Raw genomic sequence first — 26,118 nt, 5'->3', positions numbered from 1 at the left:
TCAGAATCTGACCTCATACCATCCAAGGACATGTGCTCTGTACCAGTGAAACCCTTACCAGTAGGTTACAACACTTCATTGAGCCAGCTCATCCTTAGAGAGGCTGGACAAAGTGTCTAGAATGGCCTGAGAATACAGAAGTTAGTCAACTCTGATCTATACCACATGGAGCATATTTTGCGACTAGGAATAGTCTTAATGAAGGAGTTACAAGATTGAGGCAGTTTTTCAAAATCAGTAAAACTTTATTCTATTTCCATTCTTCGCCATTAACAGAAAAATTGGAGAAAGCAATGTTTGTTTTACAAAGATAATGCATCTCCCAGAGAAGAAAAACCCTAAATTGAGAATAGAGGTAACATGGGAAAAAAACACAGTACTGCCCTCTATTCAAAGAAAATAACTCCTGATCTTTTTGGTTAAAGTAATACTTAGACCAATCATTTAGTTTGCTCGCTTGATAAAGTGTGGCTGAGGAAAGGGAGGGAGGGGAGAGAAGGGGCCTGGAGGGAGAAAAAAAAAAGCACACAGACATCAACTATTTCACCTTGATGAAAGTCTCAATACAGCTATGGAAAGCCTAAGTATTCTTTTACAGTACACTGGGTGCTGGCTGCAAAAAAAAAAAATGTATTCACTTCAGGCACAACTTTTTAAATTTTTTATTCAGTAAAATAAACTGGGTTTAGAAGCTGCAGTGTTCTAAGCAGCAGCAAATTTGTGCATTGTTTTAAATATCTTTAAGTTATCACACTGATGGCACACCTCATCCTTATGAAATTCTGCACTGTGCATGCTAATTGAAGATAATTACAAAAACTATCAAGTCTACTCTGGAAGATACTTTCAATGTGATCTAGGAGATAACGTTGCTTGCTATATGGACTTTAGTTTAAATGAGACATACAAAACATTTTAACATTTGGCCATCAACTTAAGGAACTTGTTTGAGTGCTCATACAGGATTCTATATAAACAGTTAGTATATTCATCCTCATATGGTCCTCAAAACTAGAGCAGAATGAACAGGAACTTAACCTCTCCTGTCTTAAGAGAGAGTAAAGCAACTGAAAGCTAAGGCATTTTAACACCTTGGCAAGATGTGAATTAAGGAAATATATATATAGATAGATATATGTATATCCTTTCAGTGCAGAATTTCATAAGGTCTACCAGAGTAGAACTGTCTATAATGTTTACTTAAAGAGGCAAAGTAGATTTGCAGTTACCAGTTGCGTTAAATGCACCATTCAAAAAGCTTCTAACACGTGATACTATAAGGCGCCACCTTAGGTTCTCCAGGATGCAACTGTGCATATTTTAAAACTGTTTCATAAATTTATTTTTAAACATAACATGAGGAAGGTGTTAAAACTGGTGTAATAGCTCTTTAGAATTTGGAAGGGATGAATATGGGGATATTCAGTACCCTTCACCAGACCCCACCACTTGCTCCAACATAGTTATTTGCTTTGAGACCAGTTAGTCGATAACACCAGCTTGACGAATCTTTCTTTCTGCACCAAATCCCTGTAAATAGTGAAGTAACTGAATGAGTTTAAATTGGAACTTGAAATCACGAATAAGGAAAGTAAAGAGAGCTGCAAGCAGTCACATATAATCAATATTGCTACTGAGCATATTAGCAGGAAATCCTTTATTCATTTTCATAACATGCTCTGCTCCACTGCCATCTGTCCACACCCAATCATGCCACATGCCCCCTTGATGCTATTCCACCTCTTGTGCCATCACTCCTTATTAACCTGTCTCTCTACCATGTTTAAACATCCTATTTTCTAAAAATAGAAACCTCCATTGACTCAACCTCAACGTCTAATTGCCAGCTGCTTGCTCCTTTCCCCCCTTTGCTCCAAACTCATGGGCATTGTTTATTCGTGCAATCTTGCCTTCCTTCCTTCCAGTTCTATTCTTGACTCCACTGACTGCTTTTGCTAGAAATAACACATCATATTTTGCTACAAAACCTAAAGCTCTGTGAGGTGCCCTTGCCCTCTCCAACTAGATACCTTTCGCAGAGAGGAGTTTTTCCGCAATTTACACAACACTTAGTCCCCTCACCAACATTGAAGACTACACAATATTCCCCAAATCTCTTTACTGGCATCCTTAAAAAAAATAACAAAATCAGCAGAGGCTCCACATCTTTACCATTAAAACTCTTCAGTTTTACCAAGTCTTTTTAGCCCTTGGTCTGCCAGTTACATCCCTGCTAATGACAGCACTTTCTTATAGAATCCTCTGCAATCTGACAGTCTCTCTGTCTTCTAAGATAACTTAAACATTTAGTACCTCTTCTCTCCCATCAAATCCCTCTTTTTTCAAAGGGTTTTTGGCTGACCCATTACCTACATTCTCGTATGTAAGTCAATCTTCTCACACATTCATGTACTCCTACCATTTTCTATCCCCCTCTTTCGTTTATTTTGGATTTACACTCACTAGAGAAGAGGCACTCTAAAATCTTGCACTGTGTTCCAGTTTATCATTTAAGTCCTTTGTACTTCCATGTTCAACTCACAGTCTCAGCAACCTAAGAAATCCAATATCCTGTCTCAACTGCCTTTGGGAAAAATTGAGTTCCTAAAGTATTTTTATGTCCTTCCATCTTTTGCTGATGATTAACATTTACTAGAATTCCTACCAATTAAAAGGAAGTTGCTTGGCTTCTTATCCAGCATGTCACAGAAGCGGAAATCCCAATGTTATGACCACACATCAGGCAAATATCCTATAACATACCTTTGAATTATCCGGTCCCCTTGGCTGACGAAGAACAGTTAGACGAGGAGCGCTGGCATCATCCAAAGTAATGCTCTTTAAGCGATTAACAAGTCTATCAGGACGTGGAGCAGCTATGGCCTTAGCACCTTCACTGTAAATAGAAAGAAACTAAATCATTAGGGGAAACACGTAGATGTGTATTTTAATGTTTTGTTGTTTTTTTTAAAGAGAGAAAAAGCCAACTTTCTACTATAACAGCATTCATGCTGGTTATTAGTATCTTTTTCCACACTGCCCTGGAATAACTGTTTAATTTTGAAGGGGAATTCAGTGCAAGATATATGGACATCCTACAATGACAAATGTAGTTTTGATGTTGGATAAAATTCCATTATCAAAATGCATCCTAACAGGTAGATGCATTCCTAATCTGCAGTAATATTATGCTCATGGTAGTAATCATGGCATGCGTGAAAGTTTCACTCAGTTAAGACTGCAGCTTTAATAGATATAAGTGTGCTTCTGGACTGCCAGTATCTTTAGAACTCTGGCATGTAGACAATGCTCAACTATTATTCATCTGTATTTGCACATTTCTCATTAGACACCAGTACTGAACAGTCCCATCACTAAGTAAGTTGTGGACCAATGCAGGGGGCTTCAAATTAGGTAAAGGGAATCCCTGAGAATGTTTTTCCCACCCAAAGAACCACATCTCTCCCAAATCTAGATAAAATCTCAGACTGGATGTGCAGTCTGAGGATTCCAAGAGGCAAAGGAGGGGAGTGAGAATACACACAAAGTGAAAGAGAAGATAAGCTGTTGGGAATGCAAGTGAGCTTTCTGCTGAGCCAACCCCCAGAAGTCATGAACCATGTGAAAACCTTTCATAAACTATGATTACAAAGTGGAAATATGTGAGAATTTGAAGTGCCTATCTTCTGTTTCTGCACACATGCAAAATAAAGCTGACAGTAATGGGAATGCAGGAAGCAATAAAATATGAAGAAAAACAGGATTACAAAAACAAAGTACAAAAAAGTGCAAGAAATCCACAACATAAGTTGGAGACATGAAAGTGCCAAGAAAGGCGCAATGAAAGAAATACTGCAGCTAATGAATAAGATCAAAATGTTTTGAAGTGGTTCCACTGATACTAATACTACAACCTTTAGGGTAAGTATAACTGTGCTTCAGCCTTAATGTTAAAAAAAACCCCCACCAATGATAACTGAATTATGGGGTAAGAAAGAACCGAGAAGGAAAACAGTAATGAAACTATAGTGATTTTTGTGCACACAATGGTTTGTGTCCAAAAGCAAGTACAGGCAGGGACCACTTTAGGCGTGCCTGACATATGACTGACTGTGCACGCACACATTGCGCTGAACCCAGAAGTGACCCCAAAAGTCACAAAAAGGGGTGGAATGGGGTGTTTGAATTTTTAAAAAAGGTTTCAAATGCACATGAATAAACCTAAAACACACAGTGCCTTGGAACATAACCCGCATGTAAACTGGGAGTTGCCTGTAGAAGACTGCTCACAAAACCTGGCTTTGCCACCCCTCCCCATGACTACAGCATATAGGGAGCTTTGCTGTCACAAGATGGCCCCACCCAATTTCTGGTTTTCCCATTGCTGCCCCTATATGCTGCACCCCAGACCTCTCCTGAGAGTCCCAATCCCCTGCACCTTTTTGGGGGGGGGGGGATGAAGGAGGCTGAAATACAAAAAAGAGGACAGGTAAGCCATGTTGCATGAGTGATCATTTGTTCACAAAACATTGCAACCCATTATGTTTCGCAGATCCAAAAAACATGGGAGAATAGGATGTTAAAGAGCTGATAGAACAAAGTATATAAAGAGTAACTACTCAAGGAATTAATACATTTAGGAAATGGTCCTTGCACAGTATCTGGAGTACTGATTATTTTTGTCAAGGTTTTGGAAATGAGTGGCACAGTAGTATTTCAAGCTTACAAATGTGTAAAATGAGTTCCTGAAAGGAACAGGTGAAGAAATAGAACATTAAAAGTTTATTAACGAACAGAGGGGGAAACCCAAACAGATGTATGTTGAATGCTAAAGAAATCAGCTCATGAAAAACATCTTTGATGTGGCACTACTTAACTATCAGCTCTTGCCAACATGGCTGTGCTGGCAGAGGCTGATGACAGCTATCCAGTCCAAAACATCTGGAGTGCACAGAGTTGAGGAAGGCTGCTATAAATGAAGAGAATCAATGAATGGAGTATGTATAACAATATGGTGCAAAGTAGGCCAATTTCCTCCTCTTCTTTCCCAATTTTTCCTTTTAAACCAACACCCTCAACATTAACTCATCCCATGTGGTACAAAGAAGGGAAATAAGGGCCACTGAAAGGCCCCTATACACAAAGCTTAATGGATTTTCAATAATTTGTTCATCAGCAGCTACTTTCAAGATTCCAACTCGAGACAGCTCAAGGATGTCTGCCAATTTTCTATCAAGAAATCAGATCAGGATTGCTTGGTTTTCCCCCTGCAAGGGAGTACGGTAAATTAGTATCTTTTGCTTACCTAACACGCCACACATTACAGGCACTGCATTTCCCTGTGCGTTGATTGAGGATGACTGAAAACTCTACTTCGTCACCAGCCTGCAGTTCCACACCATCCTGAACTTCTTTCACGTGAAAAAAGAGCTTTTTGCTGTCACCCACTTCATAGTTTATGAAACCAAACTGAAAAAGGAATGGAAATTGTCTTATCAATTGCACAACATGAGCAATCAAATGGTTTACAAGTAGGACTGAAATTTATTTACAGACAGCACGTAATTTAGACTTTTTAGGGTGATATCCAATGATAGTCATACTCAAAGTAGACCCACTGAAATAAATGGATTCTACTATCATCTTAAATGTTTCCTGACAAAAGGGGATGCGGACCTCATTTTTGGAAAAACATTTTAGCCCCGCCCGGTAAGATACTAAAAGAGAAAACATTTGTAACAGGTCTCTCCATGATCAATAATATTTTCATACTTCCTGGCTTCTATCAAGATTCAAGAACTGTAATCTTGTCTTTTACACCCAAATGAAAGTTATAAATTCAGCTAATTAAACTGCTTGAAGGTCAAACTTGGAGCCTTCAAAATCTAGCTGGGTGCAAAAGAACAAGAATGCTATGTTAAATTTCAATAATTTCCTTCCAGTATTTAAACAGAGAAGGCCCTAATGCAGAAAAATCACACAAACAGCAAAGACATGGCTTGCATCTCAAGAAGTCCTCTCACCTGATCTTTCACACATTCCACGGTGGCTCTGCGGAAAGGTGTAATGTTACAAGCCATTGTTTGTCCATTCTGACCAAGGACACAAAGCTGGAACTTTACGGTTTCTCCTTTTTGCAGACAGTCCCCCTTGTTTGCCATACCAACAATTCCAAAAGGATAGACTTCACCTTTCATTTCTCCTGGAGAAGCAAGCATAACACAAAGACGTGTCATGGTTAAGAATTCTCAAGCAGCAGCTTCCATGTCATTTAGACATCACATTGTAACATGCAAGTCTCACTTCAACCAACTTTCCTAGAAAGATTCATTAGGGTACCCAACCAACTATGGAATTAGATCAACCAATACTGGAAAGGCACACTACTCACCATCTTCCATGACTTCAATCATTCCCTGGTATTCAGTCTGGGTGGGATCTACACTCCTGAGAGGACGAATTACTTTACCCGTGTAAACAGCTGGATCAGCCTCATCTGTGATGCCATTCACTATAAAACAAGGTCATCCGCATTACAAGTGGCCATCTTTCCCAAAGAACTTTATGGAGCTTAGCAGAGTCACCCTGTATCAAGTAAAACCTGTCGTACCATGGCTAAAGGTATGGAAATCTAAAAGCGGCAGGTTTGCAAAATGCAGGGGGGGAAATGGAATCTAGGTAGAAAGCTAGCCCTTAATATTTTTTTCCTAATATTTGCTATCTGGAAACACAGTAGTACATCACTAGATGTCATGGGAAAGTCTCTGATAATTCTGAAAACAGTAATTCATCCACATACTGTCAGTATTGGCTTTTCTTCATATGTCTGGGAAGGGCACAAAGTACACCTAGCTATGCACTTCACGTTTTCCTTGTATATGGAACCTGAGGGAATCACATTCCAATGTGCAACTCCCCACATACATTCTAAGATGTAACACTACATCTCTAGCACAGAAGTTTAAATAAGCTCACTGGGTAGCTACACTGTCAATTTTTCTACTGCACTGTTTCCCAATATTGAGTAGTGCAATTCTCCAATTTGTGGCAATTATAGGGTAAAGTTTTTTAGTTCTGTATCCTTGCTATTCAGTTTCCAATACAGTGTTCCGAAATATTTTATATCAGAATCTGCAACTCATATGAAGAGAGTAAGGTTCCCACGCTTCAGTCAAAATACCATATAGGAATACAGAGCCAAACAACACTTTATAGCAAGGGTGAGGAACCTTTTGGGTTTCATGGGCTAGAGCCTGATCAGGATCAACCTCACAGACCAAATATGACAGGTACATGGAGCCAGCCATCTGCCAATCACACATCATTATGATATCATGATTGATTGATTTGTACTCCACACTTGACAAAATCCTTTGTGGGGTTCCCAAGCAAGAAGGCTACGCTTTAAAATGCAAGCTTTTCACTGCTTTCACAGTTGCAGCAGTAGAAGTTGCAGCAGTTGCTGTCAACTTATTTGTCCCCTTTGTCCTGCTTTTCATGTCATATATGTGTTAGTTTTATCTAATCCAAAACACTAATAGAACAGGTTTGTAATTAGCCTTGTTTCTAAGCAAGAATTGCCCTCAGGAAACCAAGACAGATCTAATTCTCACTTCTAGTTTTGGATAATAAACCATTACAGTGGAACAGTCCGAGGCTGGAATTAAGTTCCTGTTTTTCAAACCTGGGATAAATGCAACAAGCAGGCATCCACAAAATTGTCAGCACCAAGTACATACCATTTGAGGACCAATATTTGGCTTTAAAAGAAATTTAAAAACAGCTTTACCTGCATGTGTCTTGTTCACTTTCTCTGCACTGACTTTGTTTCCTTTGCCTTTTGATAAGCTGTATTCAACCATATCGCCAAGTTCCAGGCTATCGATATCACCACAGAATTCACTGCAAACAATTATAAAGAAATCTTGAGTATGCATAAATGTAACCAAGAATGCCATCCCAACAAATTTACATTTTTAGCAAACCAATTCAAATGGGATGATCTTGAGAATCTAATTTCTTTTCAAGCGTTCAGTGCAGCAGGCTGCATATCATGTAGAAGACCTCATTTATTAATAGGAAGCCAAATGTTTACTTTATATAAGAGCCCTATGCAACACCCATAGCATGCCACTATCAATAACATTACAAATGGATCTTCCATGAGTATTTTTTACATCAGCCATTATTTGTGTAAATCAGAATAAGCTTATAAAGTGTGAATATGCAGCATATATAAATTGGGGATGTTTATGTCACTAGTATAGGAGCAAAAAACCTATGCCCTCAGCATATGCTGTACAACTCACATTAGCCTAACTAAGCACAACTACTAGTCAGAGACAATGGGAGTTGTAGTCCAGTTTAGAGAGCAATATATCAAAGCTACAGTGGTACCTCTAGTTACGAACTGAATTTGTTCTGGAGGTCCATTCTTAACCTGAAACTGTTCTTAACTAGAGGCGTGCTTTCACTAATGGGGCCTCTTGCAGCTGCTGCGCCGCCAGCACATGATTTCCATTCTCACCCTGGGGCAAAGTTCTCAACTTGAGGTAACTCTTCCAGGTTAGCGGAGTTTGTAACCTGAGACGTTTGTAACTCGAGGTACCACTGTATATCTATTTTGCTATTGCCAGTGACTGAAAGGTCTTTAACTTGATACACAGATACACTGGAATAATACTTTTGATAAGCTTTGTAAAGGTAAAAGGTAAAGGACCTCTGGACAGTTAAGTCCAGTCAAAGGGTAAAGGACCTCTGGACAGTTATGTCCAGTCAAAGGCGACTATGGGGTGTGGCGCTCATCTTGCATCATGCGGCCAGCATGACTAAACCGCTTCTGGTGCAGCAGTATACCAATGAGTGTGTCTGTTGCTGTATAGCAGGGGTGTCCAACCGGTGGATCGTGACCGACAGGTCGATCCCCGGGTGATGGTGGTCGATCGTGGGATCCTTATCGCTCACGTTTAGAATCACGTCTCCCCCCCCCCCATGGTCTCTCCCTGCGTTGTGTTTAGTGTGTGTTCTTCTGTTAGCGGCTGTGTTGTTGGTGAGCGATTCATTTTAATTATAAACACTCAACAACTCTGAACTCCCCGCCCAACGGCAGATCACTGCCAGTTTATTTTTCTAGGAGTAGATCGCTGTTTCTTGGGAGCTGGACGTCCCTGCTGTACAGCATGAGCCAGACAGAGGCTTGCAGGGCACCTAGGCCTGAGATTCTCCATCCCTGCTGCATAGAGCACTCATGTTCCACTTTTTTAGGATTATAGGAAGATTTTTTCACATTAAGGTTAACATGCAGTCTGCGGGGAGCAGACAAAGCATGCTATTCTACCCTGCAAACCAACCAACTCAGTATTAACCATCTGTTCCACAGCAGGATGCACAGGGACTCTTGCTTGCTACTGTGTGCAAAGATCTGGGGATCCAGACACTAATCCAGCACTGGCATTATACAAGTGGAACAAAGCTTCTGCCACATCATCCTAAACCTGTTTGGGGAGCAGTAGTTACAGTCAGAAGTCCAATTATGAGTCAATGTGTATCTTCTGCTAGCAGGCATTCAACTCAACCAATTGTTATGGCTGGTGAAGGAAGACTCCACCTGTCTCAGAATTCTGTGCCCTCACTGGAAATTTTCATCCTCCTTCCAGAGGTTCTATGTACACCAAAGGAGGTTCCCACTTTTCAGAACCACTGGAGCACACTTAAATGAGATGGCAACGGTTTCCATATGGGGACTGCAGCACATGACATCATGATGCAAGAGCTGACCACATGGACCCCCTTCCAATATACAGAGCACCTCCACATTACTGTTAGTAGTCTAAAGTAACAGTCAGTGGTGATGTGGAGACTCCTGTGTGCTGCTGTATGGACCATATAGAAGCTGCTTCATCTGGCCTGTACCATACCTGATTTAATGTGCAACAAACTCTTAGACTAATCAACTTGCCTGTAATGGAAGAAAATCTCCTTATCGTGATTGGCTGTTTCAATAAATCCAAAGTTATCCTTTAGAGTTGCCACATATCCTAAAAGCCTTTTTGAACTGTAGTTTCTACCAAGCATTCTTACAGATGTAGCTGTTTGCAACCCAGTTCTCTTCACTTCACAGACTGTAAACTCAACCTATTTGGGAAAAGATATCAGACAAAATAAAATGCCTTCTAGAAGGATTGGGAAGATCACATGCACTTCTGGAAGTAATCTAATGGGACATTTTGCTTTTTCTCAGCAGTGAAAACAACTTATGGTAGTATTAGCTCGCTTTTGAAAATCCCCTCACTGAGGCTATTCAATTCTCAAGGGTTGAAGTCAGTACTCTCTTATTATGCCATTTAAAGTTGAACGTCAGCAGTCTCATTTTGTAGCCAAACAAGAGAAGGGATTCACATACTAATTCACAACAGTCTTTCACAGTGACACCATTGTTTTTTGTTGAGATCTTATTTTTTAAAAAATATATTACACAAAAGCAGCCTTAAACAAATCTTAATCCAGGGACACAAGATGTTGGTGTAAGGTTCACAGCCTGAATGGTTCTCAATTTCTGAAGAGAGGCCACAACTATGCACCAGTTCTCAGTATACCCTAATAATATTAAGAAGGTAACAAGGTAATAATTACAAATCAACACAGATAGTGAAAACTGAAAAACCAAGAAGGATCTCTAGAAGTATTTTACCCAATCATGGGCATTCTTACATTTTTAAAAACAGTATGCATATTACCTTATCTCCTATCTGAGGAGAAGTAGATCCTTCCACATCCTTAGCCTGATAGGGAATGGTCAGCTTCTCCCCACAATCATCATAAGCAATTATTCCCTCTTCAGCTTCCTAAAAGTGGGGCAGCGGGGAAGGAAATAAAATACAAAAGGATCAAAACTGAAGGAATTTAATTTTTTTCCAATAGACCACAGCCTGACAGTCAATACAAATGTGAACTGGTAGTGTGAACATAGGTATTCAGTGGCAGAAAATATACTAAGTTTTGTAATCATGAAATTCACTAGTTTTGACACAGATGTATTCATACAGGGAAACGCCTCATTTTTAAACATGATGTATAACCAATCACTGTTGGAACGTCAAGAAAGCCTATCCTATATTTTTCTACTTGGGATTATACAGGAAAGTAGTATCAATTAGGTAACTCATGACCAGTTTCTGAAATATATATTACCTAGTTTCCACTGAACAGAGATCTTGCCAGCATTAGTGTAATCAGGATTTAATTAAAAGCCCTAAACTATTTTAGCAATGAGGAAGATTAATGCAACAGGTATGTTTCAACTAGATACTTGGTATAAGAGTAAGTTCATAGCAGAGAGATGCTCCTAAGATTCAGCACCTATGTTTATTTCTACAACCAAAAAGAATCTACATTATGCTTATAGGAAACCCAAACCTTGCAACCACACTAAGTAAATCAAGTTTAGACACACTTGCAAGACCAGCTTTTAAACTTCCATTATCTTGTTGCAATATGTGTGTTTATCCATCTCAAAGGACACATGAAATATAAAAGTACGGAAACCGTTATCTTCAGCCAGAGAATGTTTATAAATATATTCCTTGTCTAATCTTTATAGAAGTTTTCAGTTATTATTTTACAGAGAAACAGAAGAAAAACCCCAGGCAGTATTACCTTCTCTTTGCCTTTATTTGGACTAGTGGATTTGGCAGAAGTGGCTTCCTTTTCTATAGTGCCCACAAAACGATTATCTGACTGGGTGTGGAATGAAACAGTGCCTTTTGGAAGTTTCTTAATCCTTATAGCATGATTTCTTTGAGCAGACAGCATATCCTGGAAGAGGAAGGTCATGAAATTGATAAATTGATCAAAAGTGGCTGAATTCTGCAGCTGATACTGTACTGTTTTATTTTATTTGGCTGTTTTCATTATTAGTTTTATCTCTGCTTTAATTAGTACAGTAAGCAATCTTGAGATCTTATTAGATGAAAGATAATAATGAAGCATAGTAAGTCAGCAAATATAAATAAATGACCTGAAGCAACATGAAGTTGGAAAACTTAAATTGCACAAAATTGTACTTACAGGAACCACAGTAAATTCTACTTCATCTGAAATGTGGAGCTGGTTGCCATCTAGAATTTCACTGAAGTGAAAGAACATGCGGGCATCTCTGTCAACACATTTAATGAAACCAAAGCCATCCCTCATTGCGGCAATCACACCCTGTGGACGCAACACATAGGTCAGTAACTATAGCTGATGAAGAATCCTTAGAGAAGGGACTCCCAAACTTGGGTCTCCAGCTGTTTTCAGACTACAACTCCCATCATCCCTAGGCTAGCAGGACCAGTGGTCAGGGATGATAGGAACTGTAGTCCAAACACAGTTTGGGAAACCCTGCCTTAGAGGATATCTGTCAGGTACAACAGAATACCATCTAGTCCACAATGCTCTAGGCCAGGGGTCAGCAACCTTTTTCAGCCGTGGGCTGGTCCACTGTCCCTCAGACCATGTGGGGGGCCAGACTATCTATCTATCTATCTATCTATCTATCTATCTAATCTATCTAATCTATCTAATCTATGGGGGGGGGGATGAACGAATTCATATGCCCCACAAATAGCCCAGAGATGCATTTTAAATAAAAGCACACATTCTACTCATGTAAAAACACGCTGATTCCTGGACCATCCGCGGGCTGGATTGAGAAGCTGATTGAGCTGCATCCGGCCCCTGGACCTTAGGTTGCCTACCCCCACCTCTAGGCATTCTCTCCATGCCTTAAAAAACAGTCATCAGCCTAATAAGTCAATGAGAGAACTCAAGCCACATGTGAACCAAGCGAAAAATAAATGTTATAAAATAATGACACGTCTATGGCAGTAATTGTGCCCAGCACTCCCCCCTCTCCTGGCCAGAAAAACCCTACAATGGAAGAGCATAAAAAGCTTATTGACTCAGATAAATGGTAGTTTTTAGGAAAACTCTAAGACAAATCCAGAGCAAGCAGACAATATCTCAGTGAACTGTTTCCTTCCCACAAAGCTTTTTCTTCCTTTTCTCACTCTAATTCCTCAGAGTGGAAAAAACTGTGAGGCATTATTCATTGAAAATAACTGTATTCTCAGATGGAGGATTCAAAACATTGTGCAACTAGCTGTACAAGTCCCAACATGGCTCTGAACTTGCAAGCCTTTGAGGTTAAGCTCAAATTGCTCTCTGAATTTTAACATCAGTTTTTAAGATGCAAAACTTTCAGAAAACTGAGATAAAGTGGAAAGAGGCAACAGAAGGATTTCAATGCAATTCCTGCTACACATTTCCTTTAAAATGGGTTTTGTAAATCAGAAAATTTTCTATTTTACAAATGCAAGCTTCATGTACTCCCTTCTCCATGGGAGCAATTCAGCACTGGAATGCCCTCCCATTGTCATGCTTATTATTATATTTCTTGGTCACTTATCTAAAAAATAAATGACTTCCATTTCCTCTCCACCACCAGGACCCCACCCCCCAAATCTGCTCCAGGGGGTTTCCCAACCACCCAGAGGTTGGGAATCTGAGGGTGCACAAGGGCAGGAGGGGACAGCAGAGAATGAGGATGTTCTATTGTGCACATAGAAATGTATTTATAGTATGTATATAGACATATAGAACTAAAGTTAGAATTCTGTAAAACTGCAGCTCGCCGCATCTTCTATCAAAGGCTTCCTTGGAAAATAATTCCTCACGTAGCCAAGAGAAATGCAACATGCTGAAGATTCAGACAACTTCTCAGGACTATTTCAGTGTTCATTGCTACATAAATCTAGCATCATTCTACAGTACCAGCAGTGCTAAATGAGACAACAGTAATTATATCCTATTTCTCTGTGTAGAACACTTACATCCGAGTAGATCTCTATAGAATTGTGCTGTAATTCTGAGTTCTATGGAACATACTCCTATGAAAGTAGACATGGCATGCATTTTAATTACTTACCATTTCTCTAGCCTCATTAGTGAGTTGGAAAGTATTGGGAAGAACTTCAATATTAGTGGCTCGTTCCAATTTGTCACGCCGATCTGTTGAAATGTTGAATCTAACGTGGTCACCTTCCAACAGCGTCACCTTTGATTTTGTATCTTTGTCTCCAAATGGAAGTTCTTTAGGAATCACAAAGTCTACTTTTATACGCCCAGGTAATGGGTCATTCTGATCAGAGTACAAAAGAAAGGCCATATTAGAGCTTTCCAGGATTTTACAGTTTTAAAACATCAACTGAGAGCTGAACAAGTTCCATCTTCCATTGTAGCACCCAAGGATGCCTCTTTCATTAATGATTTACCCAATTTGTTTCCCGTTACTGAATTTGCTCAGTGTCACAGACTATCAAAGTACTTTAAAATAAACATTTACAAATAAATTTCTGTACACAATAATGTAAGACATTTTCTACCTGATTTTTGTTGGGTACTTTTGGAATTACTTTGGTTACTGTTCCCTCAAAGTGTTCAATGCTGATATCTTCAAAAATAACAGTTCCTTGAGGCAAAAGTCTTACATCAGTTGCAACTTCTTTACCCTATAAGCAGAAAATTAAGCCAAATAGTCAACTGGTTAAGTAGTTACAAGGACCAACAATAGGTCAAACAACATACAAATCTAATGGAGACATTTAAGGAAGATCCTGCAATGTCATGCATTTACAATTTAAGTTGGAGTTAAGAAATTTGGTCTTACATTTCTGTCTTTGATTGTGAACTCCACATCATCACCAGGCTGTAAGGCTTCTAGGTCACCTTTAAATTCGCTATAGTGAAAGAATATCTCCTTTACAACATCACCTCTTTCAATGAATCCAAAGGCTTCCTAAGAAGAAAATAGGATTGTTAAGCAAAAAGATGCTATCATGATCTATATCCACCTAGCTGGAAAAAAACATTTTTTCTTTTTTTTTGGTGACTAATAGTTATAAGAAAGATCTACAGCTAAAAATGTGCATACATAAAAACTTTTTACAGGAGGAATGAGTGAATTATACAAAGCCCAATCTAATGCCTGCTCTCTCAGATGCAAGATCTAATGTTCAATGAGACTTACTCCCAAGCAACCTTACATGGAAGTTCTGTCTCAAAAGTACTAGAATAAGTCTATACACCTTCTCCTCCACTCCTACATGGTTCCGTAACTGTACAAGTAAATTACAGAAAGTAGTTAAGTGTTAATTTACCTTCATGGCACAAACTACTCCTTGACACCGAGCCTGTTTCTTTTTCAAAAGCATAATGTTACGAGCACTTACAGCACCAGTACTATGGGAAAAAGTAGATGAAGGTCACACAAGGAAAATATAATTCAATGACTTATCACAATACAGCCAAATACAGAATGATTCTTAAATTCTATGAGTGACTCCAGTTGTGTTTATCTAGGGTTGCCATATTTCAAGAAGTAAAAATTCGGACACAAAAAATTGATGTTTTTAGGGCTATCGCCTGATAGCTCCGCTGCCGCCGCCAAGCCCAGGTTGTCTGAGCACGTGCATGCGCGCGCGCACACACACACACACACAAAATTAAACCCCAAATCCAGGACATCTGCTTTAAAATGTAAATTTCCTCCCAAAAAAGGACATGTCCGGGAATTCCCAGACATATGGAAACCCTAGTTTATCCCACCAGAGCAGATTTTGGGGGGGGGACGGGGACGGGCTAGGAGGGATGAGTTACATGAGTTGGTGCAATACTGGGTCACCTTATATGTTTAATGTGCTAAATTCTATTCTACAAACTGGAAATACATAAGTCTCCTTTCGTTATGACCAAGATATTTTAAGATGAAAACATCACACTGCTACAATCTCTTTACTTGAAGTACACATTCACATTTAGGTCTAAAAAAAAAGCAAGTTTCCTATTAGATAGCTGTACTGCAGATTATCCATTTGTCGATGAAAGAAAAAGACAAACTGACTAGCAATTTTAATAACCACTCAAGAACAAAGCATCTTCAGAAACTTGATCTGAATGGCCTTTGCAAAGTTTGCGAAGTATACTTCAACTCAAGTAATAACATTAGTTTCTGGAGAACTTTACTACCTTAGAGCCAACATGGATTCAGTCATGACAAGGTATCTACTTACTGTTTATTTGTATCAATAATGAAGTTAATTTTATCTCCGGTTTCCAGCTGTACATTTCCTTCAACATCTTCTGGGGTATAAGTTAAGTAGAACACTTCCTGTGAATTAAAATTTGGTATCATTAATATTTTGCTATGAGTAGACAAATTTATAAAGTCCTGGTTAGTTTAAACTTCTGCGTTTCAGAACTTGGGAAGTGTGCAGAATATCTGACGTTTTATTAGCATTTTATGAAACTAAAAAATAGTCACAGTGAAGACTTTAGTAAACAGTTAACTTTTCTGCTTCATTTTAACTAGCCATATAATTCTAGACTGAAGTTGTGAAAATATTTCATAATTACAGTCAAAACATGAAGTCAGATGTTTTCTATTTCAATAAATAAGTTTTTAGCAATTTAAATTTTAACTTTTTAAAGCAAGTACAGTTTTTTCACTGTCTACTCTGGCAAGTATTTTAGTTTAAATCATATTGGAGGATCAGTCAAAAAGTTTAAGTAAATACATAAGTTTTACCCCATTACGTTCGTAGCATACACTCCCTGTTGGACTCTGACCCGGGGCAGCTGGAGACTTACTCTCTAAGTTGTGAGGAACAGCACACACAACCTACCAGTCAAAAAAAAATCCATTGCTAATTATTTCCAGAGGCAGCATTATGCATCAGACTGTTAGTTTTCTATAATACACTTGGGGATGCACTTTACAGGTAACCCACAACAGTATGCCATGCTGCAAAGCTTATATCTTACAGTACTTTTGTCAACTGTAAGAATTGTTCTTGGTTAGGTAAAACCCCAATTTTTACGCGCTTGCCAAAACAAGTGGAAAAAATTAAATTTGAGAAAAATATTTCTATGCAACCAAGGAGAGGCATGCTACACTCAACTCTGCCCTTGTTTGTCTGACCACAGCAGATGCAAATCGCATGCATGGAAAAAGCTTATCATAGCCACTAACTTGTCCATTTATTCGCTCTTCAGGTAATGTTTCTGTTTTAATCTTCACCAGTTTAATAGCAATCGGTTTTCCAGTTCGCCGGTCAGAAGATACTTCAAATTCAACATCATCTGTAAAGCAATTGAAGTTTTATCAATGACACAGGACCAGTCTAGTAACACTTAACAGGAATAATTCGCAAGCACAGCTTTACCTTTCCTCAGGCAATCCTCCCTGTCTCCAATACTACACAGCCTCAAAAGTAGTCTTAAATTTGCATTAAGCGTTCAAATTTAAGACTGCTTTTGAGGCTGTGTAGTATTGGAGACAGGGAGGATTGCCTGAGGATAGAACTCTCGAAAACTACAAAAAAGCCCAATGAGTTGCTTGCATGTAAATGGTTCCCCTGGATCTCAGTCAGTGGCATTTATCTTGCACATGCATGCTAAGATCAAAATAACAATTTAAAACATGACTGCATTCTCCTCGGTCAGTCAATCTGGCTCATGAACTCAGAGTGGGCAAAATGAGAGGCTCTTTCTGTACAGCATTCACAGCCCATTCTTCTAGTCCACTGGTTTCACAACTTTATGACACTGGAGGTATTTTCCACCACATTTCTTCATCTACCAAAACAACTCTAAGTGTTATAAAAAGCTAAAACAAATTCTAGGGTCCCCAAAGGCATCTAGGTGGCCACTGTGAGAAGAATAATTGATTAAATATGCCTTTGGTCTGATCCAGCAGGGCTCTTGTATTTTTAGGGCCATAATTACCTTGTGAGGGCACACAGATTGGGCCTCACTGTTGCTCTACCTGAAGGATACTGAATCTCTGTCCCTCTATATGTTGGATATCAACTCCCATCAGCCCCAGCCAGCTTGGCCAATGGTAATGAGTTATGCGAATTGTAGCTCAGTCAACCTTGAGAGCCACAGGTGTTCCAGCCCTGCCAGAGAAAAACTGAGTGCATTCTAGAACACACACAACTGCCTCCTGTAGCTGCACAGTGCAATGGAAAAAAATATTTATTTTACATAATTTGTATCATCATCTTCCTTTGTGAGATCAGAGCAGTGTGCACTAAAAACCAGTAGAAAACAGTAAAACTCACAGCAGCCCAAGCAAGAGCACAAATGTCTGATAAAACTTTTCTATTTAAACTATCCTCCTAAAGACAGGCAGTTAAGTGTTGCCTGAGAGACAGAATTTTAGAGGTGGTGGCCATCCCAGAAATGGCCCTCAAGGACTATCACTTTTTGAAATTGTTGAAGGGTCAGTGAGAAGGGCCTCTGTGAAAGACCTCAGTTCTTGGGCAGGATTATACAGAAGATAGTGGCCTTTATTATAGCCTGGCTCCAAACCATTTAGGGCTTTAGAAGTTAAAAACAGCACTTAACTGTACACAGGAAACAAATAGCCTGGCCATGCAGTTAGTAAATAAGGGGATTAACATGAGCCCTACATCCCACCCTGATAGCAGTCTGTAGTGGTGAGCAAACTTATCAGCCATTCTACTGAAGAACAAGGAAGAGCTTCCCAGAACACAGTATGGGAAACCAGTTTCTACGATACTCTACTCAATATAGCTTCATCATAGAAGCATCCATATAGTTAAGCCTATCTATCTGTCTATCTATCTATCTATCTATCTATCAATCAATCATTTATTTATGACATTTCTATATTACTTACTTGCATTTCTAAGCAGTATACATAAAAATAATCCACAGAAAATGGGAAACTAAAACAAAAAATTATCATAAATTGAAACACAAGGCCTCACTTTGGCTCTCTCATCTAATGGTTGGTTTAACTACTATTGACTAGGCAGACACATCTCTAGTGTTAAGAGGTGCTAATCTTCATCACACATGTAAAGAGCCTCAGTTATGAACCCAGAGAATTCCACCAGACGAATTACCTCCCACTTTAAGCTCCTGTAGGTTGCCATTATACTGTGAACAGTGGAAGAACAGTCTAGCTTGCCGTTCTGAACACTGAATGAATCCATAGGAGGTCAGCAGTTTTTCAATAACCCCAGTTTCACGCAGTCCTGCAGAAGTACCATTGGGGTACCCGTTGTGTCCATTGTTATGGAGAAGGTTTGGATCAAAGCTCATCTGAAAGCAAAAGATAACTTGTGAAAGCCTCCAAAAGCAATTCCCATCACCTTCCATACTTAAGGGAACACAGAACACATATTGTGCATTAAAGAGCATCAGATAAGCAAGAAAGTTTCTGGCAGCTAAGGCACAGCTTGTGTACACTATTTGTCTAGCTGAGATCCATCAGTAACGAAACCACATTTACCTTGTAGGATTTATCTATATGCGGTTAATATAGCAAATATAGCATTATATTTTCCCATTATATACAGAATAAAGTTAATACTTTATTCAAAATTAGTCATTAGTATAAACTTGCCTTTGCCAAAGAAGGCTACCAAGAAAGCAAAGACAAAAGCTTGCTAATCTTAAGGCAATTTCCATTAGCACCTACTCTACCCTTGTTGAACTGGAGGCCTAATATCTTATGAACTTTCATAATTCTTTGCTGTACTCCTTCAGCTTAAATGCTCCTTCTCTATCCATAAATGCATTGGTTAATGCCAGAAAACAGGGAAAACTGCCCTGCTGAATTCTCATTAATCTTCTAGAAACACATAGATATAAATATGCTTTAAAAACAATTTTGCTATCTTAAGTTAAATCAAATCCAGAGATAAGTTAGTATTAGGGTATCATTTAACTTTTGCTGTTAGAAGAATCAGTGAACATATCATGCAAGTCAAAGGGCTCAAGGCAAGAAATTGCCAAAATCATGCATTTTGAGACCATATATTTTACAGATATGTTGCAGTTTCCTGTGTATCTGTTTAAGAAAGCAAACCTAAAATTCCTGCAACTCCAAGGAGCCATTAAGCGTACAAAAGTTCCATGTGTAAGAAGCTCTAAACACAATATTCTAACTGCACAGTTATAACCAAACAGATCCTTACTCATTATGCTGGAAATAATGCCCTTTGCTGTCATCATTATTAATCAGAGTTGACCTACCCACCAAGGACAATGCCAGATTCTAAGCCCACATACAGCTTTTGGAGATGCATGTGGGCAATCCTCCTATGGACAATTACTTAGGAGCAAGGTCCACTGAACTCAGTGGGATTTCTGAGTATAGGATTGGGCTGAAAGAGGCTTTGGTTTTTTGTCAACTAGTACAGGCACTAAGATAACATTATGAAATACAGAATAGTGGTCATTTCTCTTCTTGCAAAGAAACAAGAACAGAAATCCCTTGTACACATGCCAACCAAAAAGCACTAAGATATACTGCAACTCATTTTTTGGCAACATAAGATGCAACAACTCCCTACTTAGAAATTAATGCATCTGGAGAAGGTGCTTGCTATAAACTGTTTCCTATTACAAGTGTGTCAAGTAGAATTTATATTATCTATGCCATCATTCTTTCAAAGAATTAGGAAAATAAATCTAAGCGGGCAAGATACATTCAATCAACTTATCAGAATGAATAAAATGAAGTTGCAACACATACACACACATGACCAAGCTTTCATTAAGTTTCTGAAACAGATACAGGAAAGCACCTTTTAAGAACCCAGCAAGATTTCCAGCTGGTTCAAGTGGAATTTTATCCTTTAACCTGTTGAGGAGATTTAATATCAGTGAAGTTAGAAGTGAGAACATATACAGAGATGAGTTAACTGCAAAGGATCCCCATGCTAAGATTCCATGTCTGTCAAGTTGCCCTGACTTACAGATCTCTGATAAAGAGGGGTCCTCTTCTGTTTTTTAGACCCGGATGAAGTAGAAGATGAAGAGAAAGGTAAAGGATGAGAAGGAGGGGGAGCTGCAGGAGGGGGGAGAGGATCTGATGACACAGTATAATGGTTCTCCATCTCATACAGCTGTGATAACATAGTACACAGTATAACTAGTCAATAGTTAGCACATCTTTAAACACATCCAAGTAATTATCAAATTCCATTTCTCAAGAGAGCTGGAAGTCGAAAGCAATCAATCCAAATTTCTTTTTTAAAAATAGGATTACAGTATAAATAGTATTAGCAAGCACTATTTCTAGGTCAATTCCTCTCCAACAATGTTCTGCTTTGCTCATACTACCAGAACTCTGACCAGCTCTTACACAAAAGTACTCACAAGGGAGAAGTGTCATTTGAAATAACTGAGTTATGAATTGAGCTAAGAGTTGGAACATGTTGCATGTTCTTGCACTGAAGCAAACAGTATGTCCAGATAGAATTATAATAGCATTTTATATTTTCCCATCTGAAAGGGATAGAAGAAGAACTGGCACTATTAATGTGACACAGAAAAACTGCTTGTTACATAGGTTCTAGAGAGTACATACACACAGTAACAATTCAAAAACTGGAATTTTACACAGATAACGCTATGTTATCTGTGCTCATTAACCCTAAGGGTTCAGGAGAAGTCTTTCTTTCCTTCTCATGATTTGGAGAAGAGAGACTAGTACCTGAATTTCAAGTAATGAGCACTTCAAAACTGGTCATTAACTAAATTTAGGACACCAGGAACATTGGCAGCAAGATAACAGCTGGTCTCAGTTCTCCTCAACCTTTATTTAATAAATTTAAGCAAACATCAACTGTATGGCACAGAGATGAACTGAAGTGAAATTGCTCCAACAACAATTTACAGCCTCTATTCTACAGAGCATGTTGCACCAGTATTGTATTCATGAACAGTTGCTGGTTTACTGTTTACTATGTCAAATCCATAATGCAGGAAAGAAATTCCTACACTGATGTACAGTAGCAGTCATTTTCAGGGTTTTTAGGGCAATGAACAAGATATTTTAGAATCTTTTTTTCTGGATTTTTTTCTTATTTTAAGAATATTATTTGCCTTATAAAGTATCAGAATATTAGTCCATCTAGCTCAGTGCTACTGATCAGCAGCTGCTGAATGTTATTTAAAACAAAGGTCTTTCTCAGCCCTGTTGAAAGGGCTTTTTAACTGAAGCTGCCAGGGATTGGCAGCCCTCAATTATTTTGAAATACGATCTTGAGGCTTGAGAATTTTGCCTAATTATGCTTTATGGCATCACAACTACTCTTCCATTTCATTATTGAATAATAAACAAGTCTTTAGAGGATTGAAGAGAGCCCCTTCCCCAGCATTTAACTATGCTAGACATGAGAACAAACACATTGTCTCTCAAGGACATAAACTTTTAAACTTAGTAGTTCGCTGCCAATCTTAAAAGGCTTTTGGGGAGAACCCCTGAACAATTTCCATGCTAGTAAAGGCTGAGGATGGACATGTTTCAACTAACTAGCTATCAACCGTATTCCAGCTAGACATTGAGTTGTCACAGACAAGAAAATTTGGCAGATGTATACTCTGCTCATTTTCAAAAAGGCTCAAAAATTTGAATCGACTACTTTTGGCCATTTGAAGGAAGCTTTGGATCACTCTGTTTTGGGGTTTTCCAGAGAAATAACAAAAGAAACCCAAAATTATCTAAGTATTAGGGTAGTTTTGATTTTAAACAGCTGGAGAGGTAACCAATTGCCCTGAAACAGGAACTAGGCCTGGTACAATGACCAATGAAAAGAATGGTTGGGAATGAGGGGTGAGTGTGAAATGATTTTCAAACTGAAACTGTCAAATTAAGAGTGTTTTAGCCTGCTCACTGCACTCTGGCAGGGTTATAGGATGCTTTGTTTAATAAGAGGTTCCAAAATGAGCAGACGTTTCTGCTAGTAATCTGCAAACTGGCCACATTTTTTTTGCTCAAAGGAGGTTGTTGCATCACACCATCTGAGCTAGCTTGGCTTTACCCTTAAGAATATTGCTAGTATGGCAAAAGAACTTACTGATTGGCCATAAGGTGATAAATTCAGTCCGACTGGAGATGCATTGCCCAGGTTGGCACTAACGTATGCAGTAGGGGGAGAAGACGGCATGGAAAATTCAACAAATTCTTTCCAGGTGCTTGCCATATTTTTACGCCTGTTTCAACTTAATTTTATAATGCTGCATATAACAAAATCAAACAAGACAACCTTGTCAATGTATATCTGCCACTTATCCAGTGTCATAAAAAGCTGCCATTCTGGCAGCCTCCTAACATATTAAGACAAGAAGGGATTGATGTGCTAGTTAAGGAAGCATTTAATAGCTTTATTTTACCTCAAGAGGGGTTCTGAAATGGAGAGCAGAAGCTGGATGCTAACTGAACTCATGGTTACTATTAATTCAGCTGTCCTTATAGCAGACAATTAACATTTAAACCTATCAGCTTATGAAATGGAGACTCACTGACCGATACTAGTAATTGGGAGAAGGATATGGAGAAAGTTTGAGATCCAGACTTATAGCATTAGAGTAAACTGATTTCAAAAGGGAGAAACTAGAAAATAGTAGCAGAAAGCTTAATGAAATAGCTACAATGATAAGATTGCATTCCACAGTTAGCTCAGCAAATATAACCAAATGGCAATACTGATGAACTCGAATCATTTAAAAACATAAGCACCACAGCCAGATGTTAGCTCTGCTTTTGATATTCTGACCAAATGAAGGCAGTCAGGATTTAAATAAAAGCATTATTTAAACTCATGTCAAACAGTAGTTTTAATTCCAGTATCTATTACTGTTTTAACGAGTACATGCACCAACCTCGCAGTGATATTCTAATATTGCACTTTCAGTAGTATTCGCGAATTCTTCGTTTCAGCACACGTTTCAAAGTTTGAAGATTGCTATTGTTAAAAAAAAGAGATAGCAAGAGACAAGTGATCTATCAAGCTAATAAGGAATAACTGGTGCTGCACTGGGCAGTTTCAGCACAGCACTGAAGAAAACAAAGACTACTAGCAGCGTTGGGACGTGCTCTTTTGAAGCTGTTGAGTAGGCACAAACTTCTTGTTTCAGATCAAGTGTTGTGTCTTCAGTGTAAATTTTACTCTTCTTTGGTCTTGTTTTGTTGTTACGATGTGATGTGTTCCTTTCCTGATCTGAACTTGAAGCAGCAGTTTCAGGTGGTAAATTCTGTTCTGTTACACTTCATACTGGAGAGAAAACAAACAAATAAGAAGTCTATTATGCCACAACTTTTAGACATTTTGGACACTTAACAGATGTGATCCCAACCTTCTGAGCAGATCTTTCTCACAACTCCAAAGTTTTACTAATGCTTGAAAAAAGCTTCTACCTTTTTACTAAGCTCAAATCCTAAATTGCACTGAACATAACATCTGGTTAGAATCTCAGAAATTACTAGAAATTCTAATGCTTATATACTAATCATGCCTTCTTAACCATTTTCAATACGTTTATAAGCATGTATTTGAGTCATGAACATTTTCACAACTAGAATATAAACTCCTGTTGCTTCAGGAACAGAGATCAAACACTAATCGCCACAGATATGCAAAAGCATATGTGAAATGTCTATTTCTTTCCTAAATAAACTTTTACTTGCTTTCTAGGAAAGCAGTATGGTAATCTAAAAATGTTGATATTATCATGCTCTAACGTAAAAGTACAATAATTTGTAATATTTAAAGCTATTATATAATATCAACAACAAGCATAACTACGCAGGTAGCACAAAAATTTGCTGTAAACTGCTTGTCCAAACCAATCCCTGCAGTTTATCTGGGCCAATACCAAAGAACACTGCTAAAAGATTTAAGAGTTGAAACATGCAAGTATATTTTTGTTTTCATTTGTTTTTCATCCTGAGCCTGCCAGTTATAGCAGAAGACAAATGCAAAAGTTATATTTTAAGTTGTGTATTTGAATTTGTTTCCAAACCCAATGCACTAGGAAGAAACACTACATTCCACACACACACACACACACACACACACACACACACACCTGCCTGGGTGCTAAGAACCTCAGGTGTACACCTTCTCTCGGTTCCATCAACATGGTTGGTGGAGACACAAGAGAGCCTTTTCTGTGCCTGCTTCCATATTATGGGATTCCCACCCAAGAGAAGTTAGACTGGCTTCCTCTTCCGCTGGCAGGTCAGGACTTTCCTATTCAAACAGGACTTTGAAAACTAAGGTGCAGACAATACTGACCACTGGGCCACTGCCATGGCAAACTGTATTTTACTGCTGGTCTTAATGAGTGTGTTTTTTTAAAACCAAACCACACAATTTTTAATTGGTTTTTAAACAAATACAATAACCATTAAACACTTATCCAGCAGTAATCTATTAGTGTTTGTTTCATTCATTGTCTCTAGACATATGTTTTGGTGTATTTTAACTATGGTTTTTAACTAGCTTTTATTACTTTGTCTTTTATAATACACTAATAATAAATAATCAATAGCATCTATGTAATGTATTTTCTCATTAATGAAGGGGCTACATATTTCTTTCCCCATATGATAGAGTCAGGATGCAGTAACGGATAGATAAATCTGGCCCTAGTGATAATTTTTTCCAGCATCCAAACTTCACTGGACATGGAATGCAGAATGATGCTGTGCAACAGCTGAGCCAGCTAACATAAAGGGAAGGAGAGTGAAAAGGGATTGTGATCTTGAGAGGGAAATGAGCAGGAAGAGCTAGAGAACATGAGTAAATAGTTGTTTAAAAAAACCCAAAACCCCACATCTTTGTTTTTATACTTCTGTTGTCTTTCCTAACCCACAATGTTTTGGGGAAAGACAACATATCATGGAGGAAAGACAACATCTCTTGAATAGTAAGTGTTTCCATATATTATTGTTGCTGTACAGTTAGCACAGTTAAAAACAGACCAAGATACTTAGTAAGGCAAAAAAGGAACATCCCAAATCTCTCCTAGCCAATCAAAGTAGGAAGGTCAGCATGCAGGATAAGAAAATTGAACATTTTTGTAAGAATAGAACCAGGTTAGCTTAGCTGGTGTAATCTAGAATGCTGTTATGCTGTACTACTAAGCACATCCTTGAAATTAAATTCAACTAAAACAAAGTTATTACTTCAATATAAGCATGCTTAAGAGTGCCCATTCCACTGAATGTAGTCTTAATTCCTATGCATATTTTAC

The 26,118-nt window shown here is 38.5% G+C and overlaps 1 protein-coding gene across 9 annotated transcripts in view; it reads right to left on the bottom strand.

Annotated features, from left to right (window-relative positions):
* Nucleotides 1-224: 224 nt before the first annotated feature.
* The window catches only part of CSDE1 (cold shock domain containing E1), a 28,251-nt gene continuing 2,357 nt past the window's right edge, over nucleotides 225-26,118 (bottom strand). For 2 of the 9 annotated variants that reach the window (XM_081010307.1, XM_081010308.1), the window contains exons 2-22: nucleotides 23,743-24,134; nucleotides 22,938-23,097; nucleotides 20,832-20,981; nucleotides 18,972-19,170; nucleotides 17,069-17,178; nucleotides 16,625-16,717; nucleotides 16,110-16,207; nucleotides 15,198-15,279; nucleotides 14,708-14,836; nucleotides 14,424-14,549; nucleotides 13,967-14,179; nucleotides 12,067-12,207; nucleotides 11,656-11,814; nucleotides 10,737-10,844; nucleotides 9,959-10,134; nucleotides 7,790-7,902; nucleotides 6,392-6,511; nucleotides 6,024-6,202; nucleotides 5,306-5,469; nucleotides 2,764-2,896; nucleotides 225-1,530 (exon numbers count right to left, since the gene is read on the bottom strand). In XM_081010307.1, the coding sequence (XP_080866433.1) occupies nucleotides 1,483-1,530; nucleotides 2,764-2,896; nucleotides 5,306-5,469; nucleotides 6,024-6,202; nucleotides 6,392-6,511; nucleotides 7,790-7,902; nucleotides 9,959-10,134; nucleotides 10,737-10,844; nucleotides 11,656-11,814; nucleotides 12,067-12,207; nucleotides 13,967-14,179; nucleotides 14,424-14,549; nucleotides 14,708-14,836; nucleotides 15,198-15,279; nucleotides 16,110-16,207; nucleotides 16,625-16,717; nucleotides 17,069-17,178; nucleotides 18,972-19,170; nucleotides 20,832-20,981; nucleotides 22,938-23,063 (2,667 nt within the window). In that variant the 5' untranslated portion in view covers nucleotides 23,064-23,097; nucleotides 23,743-24,134 and the 3' untranslated portion in view covers nucleotides 225-1,482. The remainder of the gene's footprint in view (nucleotides 1,531-2,763; nucleotides 2,897-5,305; nucleotides 5,470-6,023; nucleotides 6,203-6,391; nucleotides 6,512-7,789; nucleotides 7,903-9,958; nucleotides 10,135-10,736; nucleotides 10,845-11,655; nucleotides 11,815-12,066; nucleotides 12,208-13,966; nucleotides 14,180-14,423; nucleotides 14,550-14,707; nucleotides 14,837-15,197; nucleotides 15,280-16,109; nucleotides 16,208-16,624; nucleotides 16,718-17,068; nucleotides 17,179-18,971; nucleotides 19,171-20,831; nucleotides 20,982-22,937; nucleotides 23,098-23,742; nucleotides 24,135-26,118) is intronic. The other 7 variants (XM_081010310.1, XM_081010309.1, XM_081010312.1 and 4 more) reach the window with 7 other exon arrangements.

The sequence above is a fragment of the Podarcis pityusensis genome (genome assembly GCF_964106645.2).
Source record: "Podarcis pityusensis genome assembly, chromosome: 6".
NCBI lineage: Eukaryota > Metazoa > Chordata > Lepidosauria > Squamata > Lacertidae > Podarcis > Podarcis pityusensis.
This window is presented reverse-complemented; position numbering and strand designations above follow the sequence as displayed.